Below are 23,048 nucleotides of genomic sequence, written 5' to 3' on the forward strand. Positions count from 1 at the left end.
TTAGGCTGCAAGAGCCAGTTCCGTAGCAAGCTAATAAGAGACTCTGAGTAAAATCCTGGAACGACTGAAGAAAAATGGAGTTTTGTCATTGACTTTAGTGGGGTCAGGAGTTCATCCTTTCTGAACTTGTGTATCTGTCCAAATACACAGACACAAAGTTGTTGCCTTTAAAATATCAATATTTGCCAGTGATTATTACACAGTGGCATATGAGAGCCTCCATTATTTCTATTATCAAGTATAGGGAAATACTGTTGTCTTTTCATGGCATCCCCTTCTATCCCTGCTTATGTATATGAAATGGAGTATAGCTCAACTCCTCTATAACTGTGGAGCCAGGATCAGGGCTGCTTTTAAGCCATCTGTAAGAACAGATACTACACTTGATCTTAGCCTCCCAACCTCTACTGTACATTCTTTGTATATTGTACATCCTAGGACATTAAACAACAGAGCAAACAGGTTTGTTACTAGTTCTAATTAGTCTCATGTGGTGTCCCTTGAGCCCACTGCAAAGTACTGGCATAATTTCCTCCTTTTCTCATTTTGTATGACCCAATAGCAAACCTTCCAGCCGACTGTCTGGGAGGAAGAAAATGAAGCTGGCTACCTCATTGCAAGCCAGGGGGAAAATTGAGGGCGATTACATTTTCATAGCTATTCTGAAGTAGAAATAAATACATAACATACATGTAGGTCAGACAACTTGTTTTCGGTTCACCGACCATTCATTTGCTGCATGCTGCCTTATATCGTTTCCATTAGGGAATCCAGACAAAGGGGTTGTAAATCAAAACCAGTGCTGGCTGAGCTGAACCTTTCCCCATGAAACATGGGCTGTATGTGGGAGCGCTAGCTCGGAGAAGCACTACACTCTCCATTTTTAAGGGTGTTTGTGTAGAAGTTCTAGGTCTATGAATGCAGGGCTGAACCAATCAACATTTAACAAAGGGGACATGCTCTTCTTATCCTGCTCCTACTTGGGTGAGATTAATGACTTAAAAAGGTGTGGAAGTACTCTTCCCCTTACCTCTCAGTTCAAATAGCCACTGGGTTCAAGATCTTGAAAGCTTGAAATCCTAATTCCCAGGAAGGTTTGTGGCATTTCTAGGCTTCTTTGGAGCCACGGTAGATTCTATTTACATTCTTCTCTCTGCCCAGTGCATTTTTTTTAATAATACACAGACAGACTGTAAGCTGCTTGTGAGTGTAGGAGCATGGGCAGAGTGCCCAGGAGACGAGACTCCATTTGGGTACATTTGCACATGGTGCAACTCCCAAAAGACTGCAGCTTGGAGAAGTCACAGAAGAGGGTTTCTCCAAGCTGGGTGAAATTCTTCCTGGTGCAGATGGTTTAGGCACCACTTAAGGCTTTTAATGCAGGGCCGTAAGAGAGGCTTAAATGGTGCAGTGAGCCTTCTGCTGGTTTTCTGCACCTGAGTAAATTTCACTCATCGTCCGTAGCTGTCACACATGGTCTGGTTAGTGCATGCTGCGTTTTATCACCTTTACCCTGGCCTCAGCTGGCCAGGAGACATATTAATTGTTTTTTATTCTGACTTTTCCCATGGTACTTTCTGCTCATTGTCAATATGCAACAGAGATTAATTAAATAACCTGATTCATTACCCAGGGTGGGCCATTGGAAACCAGCACAGCTAAGGCTGCAGAGCCATGGCCGTAGTACATTTGCCTGGAGTGAGGGCGCCGAAGTGCAAACCACTTGCACCCCCACTCTGCCAAAGGAACAAACTGACCGAGGCAAGCACTGAATCCAGAAACAAGCTCTGCTAGATTTTAACGCTGCCCTCCCCCAGAGGGGATCTCCTCTCTGATGCAGCCCCACTGATAGCTCCATGGGCCTGGCAGCAGCCCCCTGTGCTCTGAGGCATCGAATGTTCCCCAGTGTTTGTAAAGCAAATTGAAAATCTGAAGTCCTGTGCTGTCCTGTGTGTCTTTCGCTGCATTGTACAATCAGCATCTTGTACCCTTGGTGCTTTCCACAGGGTAAAGGCCCCAGCAATTAAGGTCAATAAAAACCAGCTATGCTTGTCATTTATCTTATTAGAGTGTCGTGTAATGAAAGGGAATCCTCCGACCACTCCAGGCAGCAAGTCATCCCCCACCCCTCAGAAGAGCTCCGCAAAGAGTCCAGCCCCCATGCGCAGGAGCAAGTCTCCAGCTGATTCAGGTAACCATCAAGATGGTGAGTGATTGTTTTCCGGTGGATGAATATTGACTCCATCCACAGAGGAAACAAATGCCCTGTATCTTTGGATACAGTGACCTCAGGCATTTCTTGTTTCTTTGCATTGTGCTATTGTTTAAAGATTCCAGTTCAGATCAGGGCCCCATTATTTTAAGCCCTATACAAATGCACAGTAAGATACACAAATCCTGCCTCAAACACCTTACAGTCTTGAACAGACAAGACAATGAAGGTGAGAGACAAGGAATATTAATATTCCCTTTCTCCAGAAGGGGAACTGAGGCATAGAGAGATCCATCTGTGTCAGATAAGGTGTTTTTTCCTCTTGGATGTACTTTGATTTAAAATAACCTCCTGTGCAATGTGAGTATTAATAATATACAGTCTAGGACAGTGTTTCTCAACCAGTGGTATGAGTACCCTCAAGGGTACTCAAGAGAAGTCTGCGGTGTACGTCAACACAACTGAAATTTGGAGAAAACAAAATTTTTGTTTTAAATTTTACAGTGCTTTATTATTTTTGTACTTTTTACACCCACAATTTTCATCGCCCGCCCGGCTACGATTAAGTTGTTTAAACAAATGTGTTGCAATGGCAGGAAAAAAAATTGTGCGTATGAAAACTGTAGATACTGGGGGTCCTTACATTTATTTTTTTAAAGGGGTGCTTTATAAACAAAAGGTTGAGAAACACTGGTCTAGAAACACGTCTGTCTAATCCCTATTTAAGAAGATTACAAAACCTTGCCCATTGCAGAAGCTGGCCTAAACTCATTTAAATGTTACTGCGGCATCACCCAAAGCTGAAAATAAATAAAATGGAAGACTTCATTTGCTGCAGTAGCTTTTCATATTTCAGTAATGTGGGATATGCGCTCTCTCTCCAGGATAGACACTGTAGCACGTAAGCCCATGTAGCACACCTGAATGCATTAGGAGATATTACTTAAGCTTTCCTCTACAAGATCAGACGTTAATCTCTTTCAGAAGCAAAACTGTAGACTAAAGGTAAATGGCCCAACATAATGTAGCAACTTCTCTATTGTCACTATCCTACTTGTTGAGCAACTCAGCATGGACAATATGATGGGCCATAGTTTTGCTTATGTGTCACAATGCACACCCATAGTTTGATTGCATTATATATATCAATAAGTAGAATGTTTAGGACGTCTTATCATTTTTGGATATGGTAGTAAATAGCCTGGAGGTAAGACCAACAATAAAAAACAACTTTCAGGTCAGATCCCTCTCATCCAGGAGTAGATGATAATTTTGGGGGGGAGGCACACCAAGATTTTGGAAAGTGGTCAGAGGCTGTACTTTTCCATGGAGGGTGTGAAAGGTCTGGGATGGAGGTTGCGTGCAGAAGGGAGCTTTGGGTGCAGGAGAGGTGTGAGGTCTGAGAGAAAGTTTGGGTTAAGGAGGAGGTTGTGGCTTGGGGCAGGTGATTGAGGTGTAGGGTCAGGGAGGAATATGGGTACAGGAGAGGATTCTGGCCTAGGGGAGGAGTGTAAGAGAGGGTGCAGGGTCTGGGAGGGAGTTGTGACCTGGGGTATGTGTGGAGGGGTGCAGAGTGTTTTGGTGGTGACCTGGGGTAGGGAGTTAGGGTGCAGGAGGGGCCAGGGTGCAAGATTCAGGCTCTAGCTAGGAGGCGCTTACCTAGGCGACTCCAAACCAGCCCCCAGCGGGACCTTCAGGCACACTCCCTGCCTGCTGCGGCCCCAGGACGCAGAGCAGCTGGCTGCTCCTTTTGTCTCTGGGCGGGGGAGGGTGGGGAGAGAAGGCTTCATTAGCTGCTCTCCGCCCCCCAGCACAATCTCTCAGCTCCCATTGGCCAGTTCCCATTGGCTGCTCCCACCCGTAGCACAGTCTCTCAGCTCCCATTGTTTGGTTCCCATTGGCTGTCCAGGAAACACTTTTGATCCGAATGTGTCACCATATCTACATTAAAGATTTAGAGGCATTTTGCAAACATGAAGCAGTGGTGGTATGCTGGATAATGCTATAGGGATGGGAGCCTGGAGACCTGAGTTCTATTTCTGTCTGTGCTAGTGATTGAGTTTGTTACCATGGGCACATCACTTAGCTTTTCCCCTTCTTTTACGGGGTAATGATACTTACAGTCCTTTCACAATATAACGTAATCCAGAGATGAAAAACTGGTGGAAAGATTCACAGAAAAAGCTTTGAGATGGTTTTTATCTCTGTATATTTGGAGAACAGTATTGACAAAAAACAACACTAAAAGGGTCTCACATTCTCAGAAAAGTCCCAGCGCTGGAGTGACTGGAATGTGGCATCCTTCCTCTCCTTCTGACCCCTGGCCCATCATTGTTGTGCCTTCCTGCAGGAATAACTGATTGATTGGCCTGCAGTCTCCAGTTCTCCCTCATTATCTTCCCCCAAACTCAAGGAGGGAACACAAAGCCCATGTTTGTCATTGACTTGAGACAACCCTGCAGTCTGTCCCATACTTAGTAGTGTCATGTATTCATTGATATGCAGTAAACAGCCAGATTATACAAGTGAATGGGGACCTATAGTATTCCTGGAGCACCACCAGACTCTGTGTGTAAAGGTGTCTTTGAGTGACCTATTAATACCCACTGGTACTGTCACCTTGATGTGAATTGTAATGCACTGATTATTCTGCTATGATTGGGGAATTTTTATTATCACAACCTCAGCAGAGTCTCGCGCAACTACGTCCCTGATCAATGCTCATTCCCCAAACTCCAAAATTAACAGTGATTAAAAAAACCCCTTAAATTTAACATTTCTCATTTAAAAACAAGAATCAGGCCAAAGGGGCCTGTGCATGGAAGGGCCATGATACTGAGAGTGGCAATCTTTTGCTGCAAGGATCCAAGCTAGCTGGTCCTGGAAGAAAAAGAATTGGAATTCCTCTTTAGAAAACTCTGTCTCCTTGGGTACGTCTAAACTACATGGCTCCGTCGACGGAGCCATGTAGATTTGTTTTTTTGGCAAAGGCAAATGAAGCCGCAATTTAAATGATCGCGGCTTCATTTAAATTTACATGGCTGCCGCGCTGAGCCGACAAACAGCTGATCAGCTGTTTGTCGGCTCAGCACGCTAGTCCGGACGCTACCCTGCTGACATCAAAGCTCTTTGTCGGCAGCCCCAGTAAACCTCATCCCACGAGGAATAATGGGGCTGCCGACAAAGGGCTTTGATGTTGGCAGGGGAGCGTCCAGACTAGCGTGCTGAGCCGACAAACAGCTGATCAGCTGTTTGTTGGCTCAGCGCGGCAACCATGTAAATGTAAATGAAGCCGCGATCATTTAAATCGCGGCTTCATTTGCCTTTGCCTATCTGTCTAATCTACATGGCTCCATTGATGGAGCCATGTAGTCTAGACACAGCCCTTCAGTCTAGACACATCATGGTTGCCTGGTGAAAAATTCAGTTCCCTCCAAAACGAAGGATCTATCTAGAGGCATCCAAATCCCATCTCCTTAAGGTATCCTCCAAAAATGAGTTCTCTAATCTAGAAGAAGAGGTCAAACTATGTTGTTGGTATACTCCTACTCTCCCTTTATTTATCAGATACATTCAATCTTTTTTTCTCATTAACAGTAACAGTAGCTGAGCTGCCTGGGTTTCAGCCCACATAAGTAAGATCAAAATTGGGACAATAGCTCTCTCTAAAACCTGGAACAATTTAAAAACAAAAATAGCAAAGATCAATCTTAGGTAATGAGATCATCTGGAAAATGTTGTTTTTGTCATGTCTCATTGGTATTTATTTATTTTGAAAAGCGTATTTCATCTCAATAACACTTAACAAACTCCCAGAAATTCCTCCATCAAGCCCATATGATGCCTCACATTTAGCAAAGATATTTTAGGATCAGAACTAGAGTGTGTATGAAATCAATGTTTCATTTTCAGGTTTGAAGAAATAATTCCATCATGCCTTTTCACTCTTCTGGAGTTTTGCCTTTGGTAGAATGCATGTGTGTCAAATCGGGGTCCAGTTGTACAAATGTTTGTTCTGTGGCAAGGGGAGTCTATGATTTTTGCAGCAAGAAATGATTAACATCAGCATGCCCTCAGTGACTGCCAGGGGAGATCAGCAGGGCACAGAGCAGAAATTTAAATTTGACCTTTTCCAGCTACAGTATCTAGTGGCCTAGGATTGAATTTGGCTCAGGGAATCAATGAGAGACTGTTGTGGACTTTAATTTCTTGCTTCTCGAATGGAATAGAAAGATAAATACATTTCCACAAGGCAGCAACAACGAGCAAACAGATACAGAATGTCAGTCTGTCTTGACTTCAGACCTGACTCCCAAGGGTTATTTTGAATGAATATGTTAAAAAGGCAGCAGATGTCTTTGGGACGATGCACAATATGGTTCAAACCAGACTGCTATCTATTTCCACTCCCACTTCAGCTCCAGCTAGCTGACAATCTGCACTATACATCACACAGAGATATGACACGCTAAAAGCTATGTTAAAAGAATGTGAAAGTTGTAATGTGAGGCATTCAGTAGTCAGGAAATCTCGTATTTAAGATTTCCCATGCACTCTTAATTCAAGCAACTTTGTTTGCATGTATTATGATTATCTTTCAGTACATGATCACATACTATTTTTTTCCATAGGATCCCTGCCACATTCAGTCTGCAAAACTGACAGTGCTCACTGAAAGAATAGCTATTTATTAGTTTATTTTATCTGAATTGTTCAGTGTTTGGTCCTTGAGCTTACTACTGCACACTATACAAACCCTGCTCCTAATACAGAATTATTAATTTCCTCATTGTCTTTTCTATGGCGCTTGTCACTATAGTCTCTGAGTGCTTCACGAATAATGGGTATTATCCCATTTTGCAGATGGAAAACTGAGGTACAAAGAGATTAATATGAGGTTGCCCTTTAAGCCACCTTGAATATTTTAAATAGAGAGACAGAGTAAAAATATTTTAAATAAATAAATAATTTGGGGCACCCAATTTGAAATACCCAAGACCTGCTTTTTCAAAGTACTTAGCAGTAAACAGCACTTTATGCTTAACACATAACTCCCACTGACCTCACTTGCAGCTGTAAGTGCTCAGCACTTCTGCAAATCAGACCCCCAAACCACAAGTCAGGTGTCCAGAGAAGGAGCAGGGCAAACCAATTAGCGACCACCTGGGGCAAATTTGGTTTCGATCCGGGATTCTCAAACTTAATTGCACTGCAAAATCCATATCCACATGGCAACATGTAACTTGTATCAGCTGAAGATATTAGCAATGTTGTTATTATTATGATTATGATTATTATTATTGGTAGTCCATCGTGTCCAATGATGACGTCTTGAGCCTGCACAGGCTCATCAGTTGTGGACTCGCATATGGCTGAGGAGTCCAAGCCTTGAACGGCATGGGTGTTCACAGTGAGAACAAAGGAATAGTCCTGGCTCTGTCAGTGTAGCTGCTACTGTTGCTTTTCTCCTCTCATGAGCATCAATCAGGCGTATGCGTCGCTGCTCTTCGAAGTTGTCATACGCGTGTCGTACAAGAGCACGCCAGCCTATTCGGTCTTCTGCATGCTACTCTAGCTGCTTTGGCTTTAATCCAGCATGAGCAATGCTGGCCTTTACACAGTCTTTATACCTCTTGCGAGGCCTGCCTTGATTCCTTTTGCCCTGGTAGAGTTCACCATAGAGGAGTTGCTTAAGAATTCTTGACTCCTCCATTCGAATGATGTGCCCTGTCCAACAAAGCTGGGCTTTCAGAATCATGGCTTCAATGCATGTGGTTCCTGCTCTGTCAAGGACTTCCAAGTTCATGACTCTGTCCTGCCATCGAATGTGCAGTAATGACCTCAGGCTGCGTGTGTGGAAGCGCTCCAGTAGTTTCACATGTTTTCTGTACAAGGTCCAGGCTTCACTTCCATACAGGAGGCTGGTCAAGACTGCAGGCCTGTACACTTTCAGTTTAGTGGACTGTCGAATATTGTGCTGATTCAACACTCGTGCTCTTAGATGTCCTCATGCCTGACTAGCTTTGCAGATGCTGGCATTGATTTCTTTGTCAAAGGAGCCATCATCATTGGCTATCACACTGCCAAGGTACTTATACTTAAATTAGTAATGATTGATATTAAAAAACATCATAAATGAAGTATAGCTAAAGAAGATACACGAGGCCATCTTAGAAATGAAAGCAACTGCCCAGAAAGCTAGTGAGGTGTCAAGAAGGTTTCCAAGACTCATAGGATTCCTGTACTAGCAGATCAGACATTCCAATTAGTTTCCAATTTTTGATCTCCAAATTAAGGGGCAGGGGCAGGGAAGCCATTGTAATTTTGCAGAAATCGAGTAGCAATGGGACTTCAAAGGCAGACTATCAGGGCAGTTGGGAGCCACAAAAGTAAAGAATTAGACTGACTTGGGTCTGGTTCCTTCTGTGCAGGTGCACAAGTGGTAGGAAAGGAGGAACTCCTCTATCTTGCACCTAGTACAGTCATTAAAGCAGCTCATCAAAGTTTTGGCAACTTCTTCTCTTCCTGGAAGATTGCGGCTGTGGCAATCTGGAGTTCAATTTAGTGGGTTTAGTAAAGACCCACTAAATAAAATGCTGAAGGTGCCCCAGTCGACACCAGTACCCCTCAATTTGCAAGGAGCAAGGGAAGTTGACAGGAATGGTTGTTCCCATCGACCTCCCACTGTGGAGATGGCACTGAAGTTCAAATTCAGATACATTGATTCCAGCTACACAATTAATGTAGCTGGCGTTGCACTTCTTAATTCAACCTTCCAGGTAAGTTTAGACAAGGCCTTTCACTGCTACCTGCATATTGGGTTTTATACTGGGGCCTACTTTGATGCAGCTAAATTTCATCAGCTCCAAAAGTCATTCAATAGGGCTATGTCTAGACTGCAGGCTTCTTTCGAAAGAGACTCTTTCGAAAGCATCTTTCGAAAGAGCCTCTTTCGAAAGAGAGCGTCTAGACTGCACGGAGAAATTTCGAAAAAGCGGCTTGCTTTTTCGAAAGAAAGCATCCAGTGAGTCTGGATGCTCTCTTTTGAAGAAGCCCTATTTACATTGAAGAACGCCTTCTTTCGAAAGAGGAACTTTCGAAAGAAGGCATTCTTCCTCGTGAAATGAGGTTTACCGCCATCGAAAGAAAAGCCGCGTTCTTTCAAATTAATTTCGAAAGAACGCGGCTTGAGTCTGGACGCAGGGGAAGTTTTTTCGAAAAAAGGCTACTTTTTTCGAAAAAACCCCTGAGTCTGGACACAGCCTAGGAGTGGAGTCTTTTCCAGTCTCTAGCTTCAATAGTGAACAGGGGAGAATAAACATCTGTATGAGGCTGTGTGTTGCAGATGGGTTCAGAGGCTATTATTTTTATTTTTAAAAAACTGATTATAATGTGGTTATTGGGAACAAAAAATAATCAGCAAATATTTTAATGGGAAAACAAAACCATGTAAAAAAGGGAATCATTCTTGCACAGCATTACACACAACACCTGACTACAGTAACAATGTGAAATGAATGGAGGAAAACTATTGATCAAGGATGCTAATGGGTTAAAAAACAAATGAAAGTTGTGGCAGAAACACAGGTCACTGTGGATATAGAACTGGAATTGTTCCTTATATGGAAATACAAAGACAAGGCACCAGATTCCATCTGGGAATCAGAAAGAGGCATAATGGATTCTCCAACATGTGCATATCAGTCAATACTGCAAGATACTGAGCACATTGGTTCTAATCCAGTAAAGAATTTAAGCATATAGGGTCTACCTGATCATACACCATTGAAATAAATGCTAGCTTTGCCATTGACTTCAGTGAGTGCAGGATCTAGCCAACATTTTACGTATGTGAGCAGGCTCCCTGAAGTCAACAGCAATACGTATTTGCTTGAAGTTAAACATATGCCCCAATTGGTTTGCTGGATCAGAGCCAAAGACTGCAAAGCAGTACTAATCAGAATGAGATCAGCCCTATGTGTAGACCCTGGGGCAAATCCTGAAGACTTTACTCAGTTTTCAGTCAGTCCTTATTTAGCTTCAGCAGGAATAGGAAATGATCAAACCCTGATCCCAGAACTCTGGATTCTTTCCAGGGGCAGAAATAATCATTAGGATGACAGGTTATGTGAGAAACTATCATAAAAAAATGACTGCCTATGAAGGAGTATTGCTGAAAAGGATTGCGGAGGGTGTTTTAGATCGGATCTCAAACTAAATATGCATCCACCATGTAATATTGTTGCCAACAAACCAACAATCATTCTGGGATGTATCCAAAGGAGTGTTGTAAACAAGACACAAGAAGTAATTCTCCCATTCTACTCAGCACTGATGAGGAAATACTATGTTCAGTTCTTGGTGCTACACTTTAGGGAATATGGGTATGTCTACACTACCCTCCTAGTTCGAACTAGGAGGGTAATGTATGCATACCGCACTTGCTAATGAAGCCCGGGATTTGAATTTCCCGGGCTTCATTAGCATAAGCGGGGAGCCGCCATTTTTAAATCCCCGCTGCTTCGAACCCCGTGCAGCGCGGCTACACGGGGCTCGAACTAGGTAGTTCAGACTAGGGTGCCTATTCCAAACTACCGGTACACCTCGTTTCACGAGGAGTAACGGTAGTTCGGAATAGGCATCTAGTCCGAACTACCTAGTTCGAGCCCCGTGTAGCCGCGCTGCACGGGGTTCGAAGCAGCGGGGATTTAAAAATGGCGGCTCCCCGCTTATGCTAATGAAGCCCGGGAAATTCAAATCCCGGGCTTCATTAGCAAGTGCGGTATGCATACATTACCCCGCTAGTTCGAACTAGCGGGGTAGTGTAGACATACCCTATGTGGTCAAACTGGAGAAGGTTCACAGAAAAGTAATAACAATGATTAAAGGTTTAGAAAACACGACCTATGAGAAAAGACTGAAAAACTTGGGTTGTTTAGTTTGGAGAAGAGAAAACTAAGACGCGGGGAGAGGATGGGACTTGATAACAGCATATAAAAGCTTGTTGTGAAGAAGAAAGTGATAAATTATTCTCCTTAACCACTGAGACCAGGGCAAGAAGTAGAGGGTTCAAACTGCAGCATGGGAGGTTTAGGTTAAACATTAGGAAAAATGTGCTCCCAGGCTGTGGAATTCTCTTCCTCAGGATATTCGCATGGCACCTGTTTCACTGTTTCAGCATCAGGTTAAAGCTACCCTTTTTATTCGTGCTTTTATTGGTGTTTGAGTCTGTGTGTGTCTGGTCCTCCTCTCGAGATGTTTTTAGCAGGTTTTATGTCCCTCTAGGGTCTCGTATTTTAATTTGTATATATATATTTGTATTGTGTTTTTAAAAATGTTGTAAGCTGCCTCGAATATTTTAAATGGAGAGGTGGGGTAAAAATATTTTAAATAAATAAATAAAATAAATAAAAACTTCCTAGCAGTCAGCATAGGTAAGCACTGGAGCAAATTGCCGTCAGAAAAGATCTATGTTGGGTGTGGGGAATCTATGGCCTGCAGGCTGGATCCATAGAGAGGCTCGGGGCTTTGCCCCCCCACCCCAGAGCAAGCCAGTATGAGTGCACCAGCCTGGCTGCAAGTCTCCCTGTCTGGTGTCCAATCAAAGGGCTAGAATGCTAGCACTGGCTCATCCCACTGCTGGGTAGGGGAAGCCCTGAGCTTTGCTGTGGGCCAGATCAGGAGAAACTAGAGGCCAGATCCAGCCCCATTGGGTGGAGTGCGGAGAAGCCCTGGTGCCCTGAGTGAGTCTGTGTCTTTTTGTTTCTTTGTTTCTTGGGGGCCAGCCCATTGAGGGTTTTTTTTTTCTTCTTCTCACTGGTGTGTGGCCCCTGAATGAAAGGCTCCCCACCCCAGATCTAGGTTATACTTAGTGCTGGCTCAGTGAAGGGGATAGGACTGGATGACCTGTTGAGGTCCCTTCCAGTGCTATATTTCTATTATTCTATGGTTGTGAGGTCACAGTATTGCATAGGAGAGGCTCAGGTTATTTGTCCCTACCCAGGCAAAACTCCAGATAGTTTCATAGGTGTAAGTACTACAGATATGGGGCCCAGTTCTCATTTCTTCTAACTCCCCTTAACTTAGCTCTGAAGATATTAATGCCTTAAGCACCGCACTGATTTTTCACTCCTTTAAAACTTTATATGCCAGGGTATGTCTACACTAGCCCCCTAGTTCGAACTAGGGAGGCTAATGTAGGCATTCGAAGTTGCAAATGAAGCCCGGGATTTAAATATCCCGGGCTTCATTTGCATCTTCCCGGGCGCCGCCATTTTTAAATGTCTCTTAGTCCGAACTCCGTGCCCACGGCTACACACGGCACGGAGTAGGTAGTTCAAATTATTTAAATCCCGGGCTTCATTTGCATCTTCCCGGGCGCCGTCATTTTTAAATGTCCCTTAGTCCGAACTCCGTGCCTGCGGCTACACATGGCACGGAGTAGGTAGTTCAAATTAGGATCTCTATTTCGAACTACCTACTCCGTGCCGCATGTAGCAGTGGGCACGGAGTTCGGACTAAGGGACATTTAAAACTGGTGGCGCCCAGGAAGATGCAAATGAAGCCCGGGATATTTAAATCCCGGGCTTCATTTGCAACTTCGAATGCCTACATTAGCCTCCCTAGTTCGAACTAGGAGGCTAGTGTAGACATACCCCCATATACCTATAGTCTCACATCTCTGGCCCATAGACCATTCCCAGCTGGAGCAGATGTGCAAACCATCCTGATAGTCTCAGTGGGATGGGGAGGGACTGTCTGTTAACACTCCCCAAGTTTTGCCCCTTCCTGTCATTGTGCTGCCTTCTCCTGGAGGGGCGGGGGAGTTGTCCATTCCCATTCTCCAAACCTTACCCCTTCCTGCCCTCATTTGAGAACCTTACCCCTTACCCCTCATTTGAGAACCTAACAAGATTGATTAGCTTGTTGATACTTTGCATATTTTCCCAGGCCAAATAATTAGCATTATCAGGTGGGAAACATTCAGCATAGATAGCTATGTGATCTTCCCAAGCACTCCTATACTCCCATACCAGGTGGATGGCCCTGGGACCTGTCCCAGAACTTGTTGAAAGTAAACAGTGCATTCCTACACTGTACCATCTTAAGCAAACAGCTAACTCTTTGAGAATAACAAAAGAATAATAAGAAGCAAAAAGCACAAATGGCTGCCTAGAACATCCAGGCCTGACAAGAGATGCAGGAATAAAAGGAATGATTGTGGTACACCACCTAATTTCCTCGACCTCACAATCATCTTCCGCATTTCCACTACAGGCAGCAGTGGTCGGCCCTCCCACTCCCTATGGCAGCAGGAGCCATGAGCAAGCAGAATATATTTTCTCCTGCCCCATGTGGAATGGAGGGGGGGTACCCAACCGCTGTTGCCCCCACGCCACGCCCCCCCCAGGTAATCCCCAAAGCCGCATTGACATAGGATGGGGTGCAGTTACCATGATTTCATGCACTAAGCCCACAAGCCGTGGGCACAAATTAGGCACATATATCTGCATACTCAAATAAGAAGACGACCAGTCCTGTCTTTGTACTTATCCACCTTCTGTGTAAAACTTCAAATTAATTTAAAAATTGTTTCTTTTCTCGGCAAAGGTACATTCTGTTTAATGTATTTCTATGGAATGTTAGCAATGTTCAATGCCACTTAAGAATGCAACAATCAAAACGATGGATATTTTTAGTTTTGGGGATTGTACTGAAGGAATAGACATATGGCTTAGTTTTGATATGTCATTCATGGGCAGTTGGTGAACTTAAGTCTGGGCAAGGCAAGCCCCCAGCCCCGCCCCAGTCCTCTGAGGCCCTTCCCCTGCTGGCCAGGGTCCCATGGAGCCAAGCACACACACCCCTACTGTAGGCACAGGCCATCTGTCCACCAATGACCAATGTGCAGCCTCAGCCTCCACTCCCCAGCCCAAGAATACAAGCTGTCCTCCTGCTCTTGGGGCACAGTCTTTCCCCCAGCCCCAGCTTCCTCAATTCCAGGAGGGCTGGTAGCATGGTCCCCCCCTAGCCTCAGCAGGGTTAAAGTCCAGACAGCCTGGGAGACTGAGGGAGACTGGCTGAAGGGGATGGGGGTTGGGAGTAGAATATGGGCAGAGCCGAACTGGGAAGTTTGGGAAGGCATTGCCTTTCCCTGCCTCTTATATTCGCCGCCCATAATGTCATGTTATGTAGATTTGGATGGGAAACGTATGTTTAATACTTGATTAAGTAATGCCTCCACCTTACCCCAGCTTGGATTACTCAGAATTGAAGGACCCAAAAAGATAATATACTTAGACATTATCAGCTTGACTCTGAATTCCTGTCCACCAAAACCAATGGAGTTATACCATCAAAAGCCATGTGAACAAGAACAGTATCAGGATTTATCTCCCCGGAATTGAAGCACAGAATATATAATCTAACAAAAATATTACCAAATTCACACAAAGGAAACACATAATTATGAAATATTTCAGAGAGTTTTTCTGTCTGTTTGATCAAAAACTCTTCCTTAAACAGTAAGAGCTACGACAACCAAATTCGGTATACGTTTTCCTCTTATAACTTAAAGCAAGGTAAGGATTTGTCAGTGCCAGGAAAATGGGATGTGCCTGGAATGGGATTGCTTCTCATAAACCTATTGTGATGGGGCATCTGCCCCTCAGTGGCCATTTAAGGGTAAAACCCAGCCCTGGGAGAGGGCTAAGAGAGCAAAGCCCCACAGCTGAGGCATGTACTAGCTAATTAGGGTGCAGCTGAGGGCATTATAAAGAGAGGCTCCTGGAGGGGAGGAGACTCAGATTCACTCTTGCTCTAGATGAGGAGCAGGAGGGACCTTGCTGCCAGGGAAGCTAGAGCAGGGCTGGGGAAAGGCAGACAGAGCTGGGAAAGCTCTGGCCAGGCAAGCTCCCAGATTGCGGGACCTGAAGCAAGGCCTAAAGTTACTAGGGCTGCAGGGGGGCAGTCAGTGTAGGCAAAGGCAGCAGGTCCACACCCCCTTGCCAATGATGAGTAGCTATTTCAGACTGTAGTTTGCCCTTGAGGCATGGGCTTACATGAAGACTGGCAGTAGGGTCACTGAGGCAACGTGGGCATAGGAGGCTGGGGGTACCCAGAGCGGGAGAACCCCAGAGTGTGGGGGCACTGTGGTAGGGCAGTACACAGGTGGGAGGATGCCATCGTGTGGGAAGCACATGGGTCTTAATACACAGCAGTGGAGGAAAACAGGTAACAGCAGGCATGACACCAATTGGAAGGGGGTGCTCAAGGGCTAAAAAGCTAAGTTCCAGAGTGTCCAGCAGGAGGTGCCAGTGGCAGTGAGTTGCACTGTGTTACACCCATACAGAAAAGAGACTGTATCACCAGGCAGGTGAAAGGGGCTGGCTGGGGGCAACCCCATCCCATCAGCCCACCGCCTTATACACACACACACACACCCCTGCCCTGAGGCCCTCCTTAAGGACCTGAGCAATGCCAAGTAAATGTGCTAGTTATGCACTACTTTAAAGAACATGAGTGACAATACGTTTTTTCAATTTCCCTCATTACATTTTTGTTAACTGTATTTTGTTTTTTGTTTGTTGTAATTTGATGGGTTTGTTTATTTATTTATTTGCCGTATACATCCATTATAGCTGTTTCTGATGTAGACCACAGCTATTTTGTTTTGATTGGGTGTGTGTACACAGCACAGATTCACCCTCTAACATTTTGTCAGTGGTTAGGTTTAAGAGAAGTTTATTTTTTTAATGATTTAGAAAGTTGGGAAGAATTTTGTTTTCTTTAGTGGTTATGAAACCCCAGAAGGCCAGGTTATAGTTTGGACACACAGGCCTGTGCTGGGTGTTGAGTGAAACTACCTTGCAGGTGTTGCCTGATCTAAGATTGCTTATGAATTTCCAGTTCCCACCTTAAGGGCTGACAGGTTCTTTGTCCCACGATCAGGCCCAGTATTCACTTAGGCTATGTCTACACTCGCGGCTTCTTGTGTCAGAAGTATGCAAATGAGGCTAAGTGTGGAATATCGCCGAGCCTCATTTGCATACCTAATGAACCGCCATTTTTGCAGAAAAGGCTCTTGAACCAGAAGGAGCTGTCTACATTGCCCCTTCTTACGCAAGAAAAACCCACTTGCGCAATGCCGTTATGCCGATTATTTTCAGGAATAACGGCATTGCGCAAGAGGGTTTTTCTTGCACAAGAAGGGGCAGTATAGACAGCTCCTTCTGGTGCAAGAGCCTCTTCTACAAAAATGGCGGTTCATTAGGTATGCAAATGAGGTTCAGCGATATTCCACACTTAGCCACATTTGCATTCTTTTGACGTAAGAAGCTGCGAGTGTAGACATAGCCTTATTGTATGGTTGGGAGCCTTGATGTGCACAGATGCAACACTCACACTATAGGAACTCTTGTATAATTGTGAATATAGTTTATTAATACATTTAGCACAGTCACAAACACCCCAATTTCATAAGATACATAGGGAATGTACAGCTACATTTCCACACCATATACTCACACCATTCCTCCTAGAACAATCTGAGAGAGAGCCATCATCTTCCTCATCACCTGCATCTTCCCCATCATCACCAGTGGCCATCATCCTGGCACCTCCCAAGGATGACATCTTCTTCTCCCACCACTGCTATGCTGGGATGCCACTTTTATACTATGTGACACTGGCATTGTTATGTTTGATGCATATTCAGTAGGGGATAGCTCCTTTTCTCCTTATTTGTATTTCCTCACCTTATGAATGGTGAAGTGTATTTTTCCAATAGGTCAGTATAGCATTTATCTCAACTTATTATCATTCAATTCGTTAGCATGGGCCGTTTGTGATTGTCTATCACATTCATTAGTTCTCTCCTACTGGGTAATTTGGTCTGGTCTCAACAGGTTATTTTGGGTTTTTCTAAGTAATGATGTACCTGCTATGGGTATTCTTGGAAGCCCCTATACCATGGAAAGTCACTCTGTCTTATCACCATCTATGTAGGTGAAAGGTCCTGAACGTATGTGAGCTGACTGTGCTATCAGAGTGAAAGGTCCCAGACAAAAATGCTAACATTGCCGGACCTCAACATACAGGATGTGGCCTGTAAGTCTCTTGTGTTACAGCCAAAGTGCCAATATAATCAAAACCATAGGAAATAATAAATGTATATATCTAAAGATAAGCAAGCAGGTTAGCCCTGTAGGCTACACAGAAGAGCTACTGGAGATAAACTCTTTCTACACCATCTTCAGAGGGGTACAGTACTCATTCCTCCATTCACTTGCCCACTCTCTAGTCCTGAGCAATGGTCAAATGGGTGTAGCTATGTCTTTGCCTACATCTCTATGGTGGCTGACATTTCAAGGGTCCGTAGCACTGAGTACAGTCTGTGGGCTTAAGAGACTAAGTTTTACATAAACTCTATAGTTAATATATGAACTCATTGGATAATACACGTTGCATCTCTGAACACCTGCACTCTTTGGACCAGCAACATCTGTGGTCCAGCAGGACCATGGAGGCTCCTAGACTAGAGAGCCTGGGAGCTTAATGGCAGAAGGGCCAGCTGGGGCTGGGGGCAGTTGGGCTGGAGGCCCACAGCAGGGCTGGGGCTGAGGCTGGGGCTGGAGAGCCGCAGCAGCACAAGGCTGAAAAAGCCCAGCCGCCCACAGCAGTGCAGAGCTGGGAAAACCTGGCTGCCCGCAGCTGCACAGGGCTGGGAATACTTGGTCGCCTGTGACAGCGCTGAACTGGGAGATGGATAAAATTGGCTGTTCATGGCAGTGTAGGGTCAAGGCCAGGGGGCCAACAATAGCAGGGCAGATGACCTGGCTGGGGAGGAGCTAGAGGGGGCCAGAGACATGGGACCGGCTGCCTTGGGGCTGGTTTGCCCTTGGCCAGGCAAATTCTCTTGTTCAGGACTGGTCAGATCCTGACAGCACCAGACCAGGGAGGTTCAAATGGTATTTGAAGTTAAAGGTCTAGGCCATTATAGACTTTGATTTTCATCAAATTACTGTGTGGTTAAACTGCTTGAAAGTCTGGAAATCTTACAGTGGGTTTTTATTGTCAATTACAACATTGAATCAGTTTGGTAACTGTGTGATAATGCTTAGAAAGTAAAACATTGCCTCCCAGCTGTGGCAGTGCTCTGTATCAAGAACAGCTGAAACATTCAATCCGGTGAATAATTATTTTGTTCTTTTGATTTTTTTCTCCTTGCCTGAATTATAGATGAAATCAACAGAAGCTTTTATATGTTATCAAGCTGGATGTTTTCCATCTCCCTGAAGCAGAACAAATAATGTGCTTCTTGCTTTTCTGTATGAATACATTGTTTGACTTCTGTCTTGTTTTATGACAGCAAATGGAACATCAAGCAGTCAACTGTCTACACCTAAATCCAAGCAGTCTCCAATCTCCACACCCACCAGTCCAGGCAGCCTCCGCAAGCACAAGGTATTACGTTTCTTATACCTTACTAAAACTGTTTCTAGCTACATATACCTAGACATGGAGACAAAATGGCTAAAACAAAGCCACATTCTTGGGTGGCTTAACTCCAGGGGCTACACCGTCACAGAATCTGGCCCATTACCTAGAATCTTTTTGTTTTCAAAGACTAAACATCCCCTATGAATACTTGTAAATGCACTTTGTGGGTGAATAAAGTAGCAAGTCAAAAGCATTGACTTCGGGGTGCTTTGTACTGAAGGTAACACAAGTGAGGGCTTTGTCAGATGGCTGGTTCCTTTGCAGCTGTGTTTAGGATTGGTCTTAGGAAGAGCTTGTGCCTGTTTTCACATAGTCAGCTTGGTACATATGGTTCTCGCCAAGTCCCCCTGGACAATTGGAATAAGACAAACAAATAAAGGGTTGCTATATCCCTGTGAACCACTGCTGCAGGGAATAAGTCATCAGAAGGAAATTCCAGACCCACAACTTTGGCTCCTCTCATTGCCCATCGGAGCTCTTGTTGACACATGCACACCACCGCTGCAAAAGCTAATGGAGAAGCTAAAGCTAATGGGTGTCACTTAATGACATGGCGCAAAATTTGCAGATGATACTGACCTGTTCAAGACAGTTAAGACGAAAGACTGTGAAGAGCTTTAAAAAGATCTTACCAAATTAAGTGACCAGGCAACAAATTTAATGTTGATAAATGTAAAGTAATGCATACTTGAAAAAATCCCAACTATACATACAATATGATATGGACTACTTTAGCTATAACTACTCCAGAGAGAGATCTTGGAGTAATTGTGGATAGTTTTCTGAAAACATACATGCAATGTACAGCGGCAGTCAAAAAAGCAAACAGAATGTTAGGAATCATTAAAAATGGGATAGAGAGTAAGACATAGAATGTCTTATTGCCTCTGTATAAAACCATGTTATGCCCACATCTTGCATACTGCGTGCAGATGTGGTTGCCTCATCTAAAAAATATATATATTGGCATTGGAAAAGGTTCAGAAAAGGGCAACAAAAATGATTAGGGGATCGGAACAGGTCCCATATGAAGAAAGATTAAAAAGTCTGGGATTTTACAGCTTAAAAAAGAGGAGACTAAGGGGGGTCTATAAAATCATGACTGGTGTGGAAAAAGTGAATAAAGAAAAAATATGTACTTGTTCCCATAACATAAGAATTAGGGGACACCAAATGAAATTAATGGGTAGCAGGTTTAAAACAAACAAAATCAAGTTTTTCTTCACACAGTGCATGGTTGGCCAGTGGAATTCCTTGCCAGAGGAGGGTGTGAAGACCAGGACTTTAACAGAGTTCAAGAAAAAACTAGATAAATTCATGGAGGTTAGGTCTGTCAATGGCTATTAGCCAGGACAGGTAGTAATGGTGTCCCTAGCCTCTGACAGAATGGGAATGGGTGACAGGAGAGGGACTACTTGAATATTCCCTGTTCTGTTCACTCCCTCTGGGGCATCTACCATTGGCCCCTGTTGGAAGCCAGGATACTGGGCTAGATGGACCTTTGGTCTGACCCAGTATGGCCGTTCTTATGTTCAATGCTAAACTTTTAGCCGCACTGAGTCTGCTCTTTGAATTTGAATACTCACTTTTTGATGGTGGCTACCAAAATGTGTGAATCAATTTAGGGCACACAGAAGTGTATTTCCTTGTACATATAGGTGTTAGTACACATGTAATACCAACAGGCAGAACTGAACCTGATACCTTTGGATCTTAGTGCATGAGCCTCTAGTGCATGAGCTAAAAGCCAGCTGGCTCTCAACTAAGGCTATAGAGCAGACTCAGTCTTCCCTTTGTAAGTGGTCTTAGTGCCACTGGGTGGCCACCACACCCTAAAAGTGCGTGGGTTACATAAAGGCTCTTGTATTGGTGCAATTGGATGTGTGTGCAAAGTGCAATGCATAGGCTTCAAAAGTAGTTCTGAGTAATTCTTATTGAATGTCTGATGTTTAATAGTGCTGTATCAATACTTCCTCAGGCACATAATCTCTGTCTAAAGTATCTCTTGCTGGTGGAATGAGCGGGCATTAAGTAGCAACCAGTCAGTTGTCTCATAGGAGCAGTTCCTGGTCCACAGCTCGCACAGGGCAGTTGTTCATATATTTTTCCGGTCTTGTAAACTCCCTTTTATAGCTCAGTAATCAAGGATTTTAAAAATGCTTTCCAAATATTATAGCGGTTGGGGTTCCCTCCAACTTGTAATTAAAATTATAAACTCATCTTGTTTAATGTTTCATTTACAGTCATTGTCTATTTGCCTCATGACCATTCTAGTGAATTCCCATAGAAAATTTACAATTGATTACTCGAGGAAGAGCTTATCAACAACAGGCTTCTCCACTGAATTAACAGTGATATGAATGCAACATCTTAGGTTACTGGAACATTCATGCAGCATTGTTTCATTTCCAGGAGTTATTCTAGCTTTTGATAAAGAAAAACAGCTTTATCCTTTCCTCTGAAAGTTACAAAGTAAAAGTTCTGGCCTTCATAAACTCTAAAATTCTGTTTTATCTGTTTTCTTGGGAAATCCCCCACCCCAGCCCCTGGTTTTGAGGCTTGAGATCTGTATGGAACCCCTGTCAAATTCTTTGTGCTTTGCTGTGTTTTGATAAAAGTCCTTCCCTGGGCATGATGCAGCATTCAGTACAAGGAGAGCTTTAACCTTCTTTGGTGATCCACGGATCCATATGGGGCCTTTTAAGAGGTGGGACCAGATCAAAGCCTTTGAAGTTCAGAGCCAGAACCAACTGTTGTCACCTGGACTAATTTTTAAAGCCTTCTAATTATTCATGTATAATTATTATGGGCTGAAATTAAGGAACGTAGTTGAGCAGTGGATTTCAACCTTTTTTTTCCCATGACCCAGCTGAAGAAAATGGTTGATGCCTGCGACCCAACATAATTTGACTAGAGTGTGGGCTCTGGGGTGGAGCTGAGGATGAGAACTTTGGCTTGTAGGAGGGGGATCCAGTGTAGGAGGGGCAGGGCAGGGTAGGGGCAGGAGGGGCTTACCATGAGCAGCTCCCAGTCAGTGGTACAGTGGGGGTGCATAGGCAGCTTCCTGCCTGTACTGGCACTGCAGATCACGCTGCATGCCAGAAGCAGCCAGCAGCAGGTTTCCAGACAGTAGGAGTTTGGAGCTGGTGCTCAGGGCTGAGGCAGTGCATGGAGCCCTGTGTGCTTCCCCTACCCCACCTAGAAGCCGGGCGCAGTGCGGTCTCGGTGCCAGGACAGGCAGGTAGCCTTCCTAAGCACCCCCACTGGTCACGTGATTACTCTGCAGCAAGGAGACCCAATGCCTGACATTCTACAACCCAGTTGTACGTCTAGTTCTGAGTCCCCCACTACAGAAAGGATGCGGATGCATTGGAGAGAATCCAGCGGAGGACAACCAAAATGATTAGGGGCCTGGAGTACATGTCCTGCGAGGAGAGACTGAGGGATTTGGGCTTATTTAGTCTGCAGAAGCGAAGAGTGAAGGGGGATTTCATAGCAGCCTTCAATTTCCTGAAGGGAGGTTCCAAAGAGGATGGAGAGAGGCTGTTCTTAGTAGTGACGGATGGCAGAACAAGGAGCAATGGTCTTAAATTACAGTGGGGGAGGTGTAGGTTGGATATTAGGGAAAACAATTTTACTAGGAGGGTGGGGAAGTACTGGAATGGGTTACCTAGGGATGTGGTGGAATCTCCATCCCTCAAGGTTTTTAAGTCTCAGCTTGACAAAGCTTAGGCTGGGTGATTTAATCGGGATTGGTCCTGCTTTGGGCAGGAGGTGGGACTCGATGACCTCCTGAGGCCTCTTCCAGCCCTATGATTCTATGATTCATTACTGGATCACAACCCATAGTTTGAAAACCTCTGTGATAGAGCATAAAGTATCGCTCTCAACTCCCTGGAGATAGCTCTTCTAGAGAAGTTGAATCAGGGCAGCTGGCAAAAAAAAGCAACTTTCTTTATTCTAGGTTCAAACTGATCTGACTTGACCTATGTTCAAATTGACTTGATCAAAAATTCTGTTGATTCATGCAAAATCTAGCTCAGATTGACATGGAGTGAGACTTGGTAAATAGGTTCTTCTCAGGTTACCACTGCTGCCTTTTGTTACACCTTCCTGCTCCATGTAAACTGCTGGCTCAGGGTACATCTACACTAGCTCATTAGTTCGAGCTAGGTAGGGTAATGAGGGCAAACGGAGTTGCAATTGAAGCCTGGGATTTAAATATCCCGGGCTTCATTTGCATGTTCACGGGCGCCGCCATTTTTAAATCCCCCTTAGTCCGAACTCCGTGACCGCGGCTACACACGGCACGGAGTAGGTAGTTCGAATTAAAGAT

The 23,048-nt window shown here is 44.4% G+C and overlaps 1 protein-coding gene across 5 annotated transcripts in view; it reads left to right on the plus strand.

Annotated features, from left to right (window-relative positions):
• The window catches only part of DCX (doublecortin), a 161,075-nt gene that overhangs the window by 128,933 nt on the left and 9,094 nt on the right, over positions 1-23,048 (plus strand). For 2 of the 5 annotated variants that reach the window (XM_075940906.1, XM_006136202.4), the window contains exons 5-6: positions 2,069-2,206; positions 18,582-18,679. In XM_075940906.1, coding sequence (XP_075797021.1) covers positions 2,069-2,206; positions 18,582-18,679 — 236 coding nt within the window. The remainder of the gene's footprint in view (positions 1-2,068; positions 2,207-18,581; positions 18,680-23,048) is intronic. The other 3 variants (XM_006136204.4, XM_006136203.4, XM_006136205.4) reach the window with 3 other exon arrangements.

Source organism: Pelodiscus sinensis, chromosome 13 (assembly GCF_049634645.1).
Source record: "Pelodiscus sinensis isolate JC-2024 chromosome 13, ASM4963464v1, whole genome shotgun sequence".
NCBI lineage: Eukaryota > Metazoa > Chordata > Testudines > Trionychidae > Pelodiscus > Pelodiscus sinensis.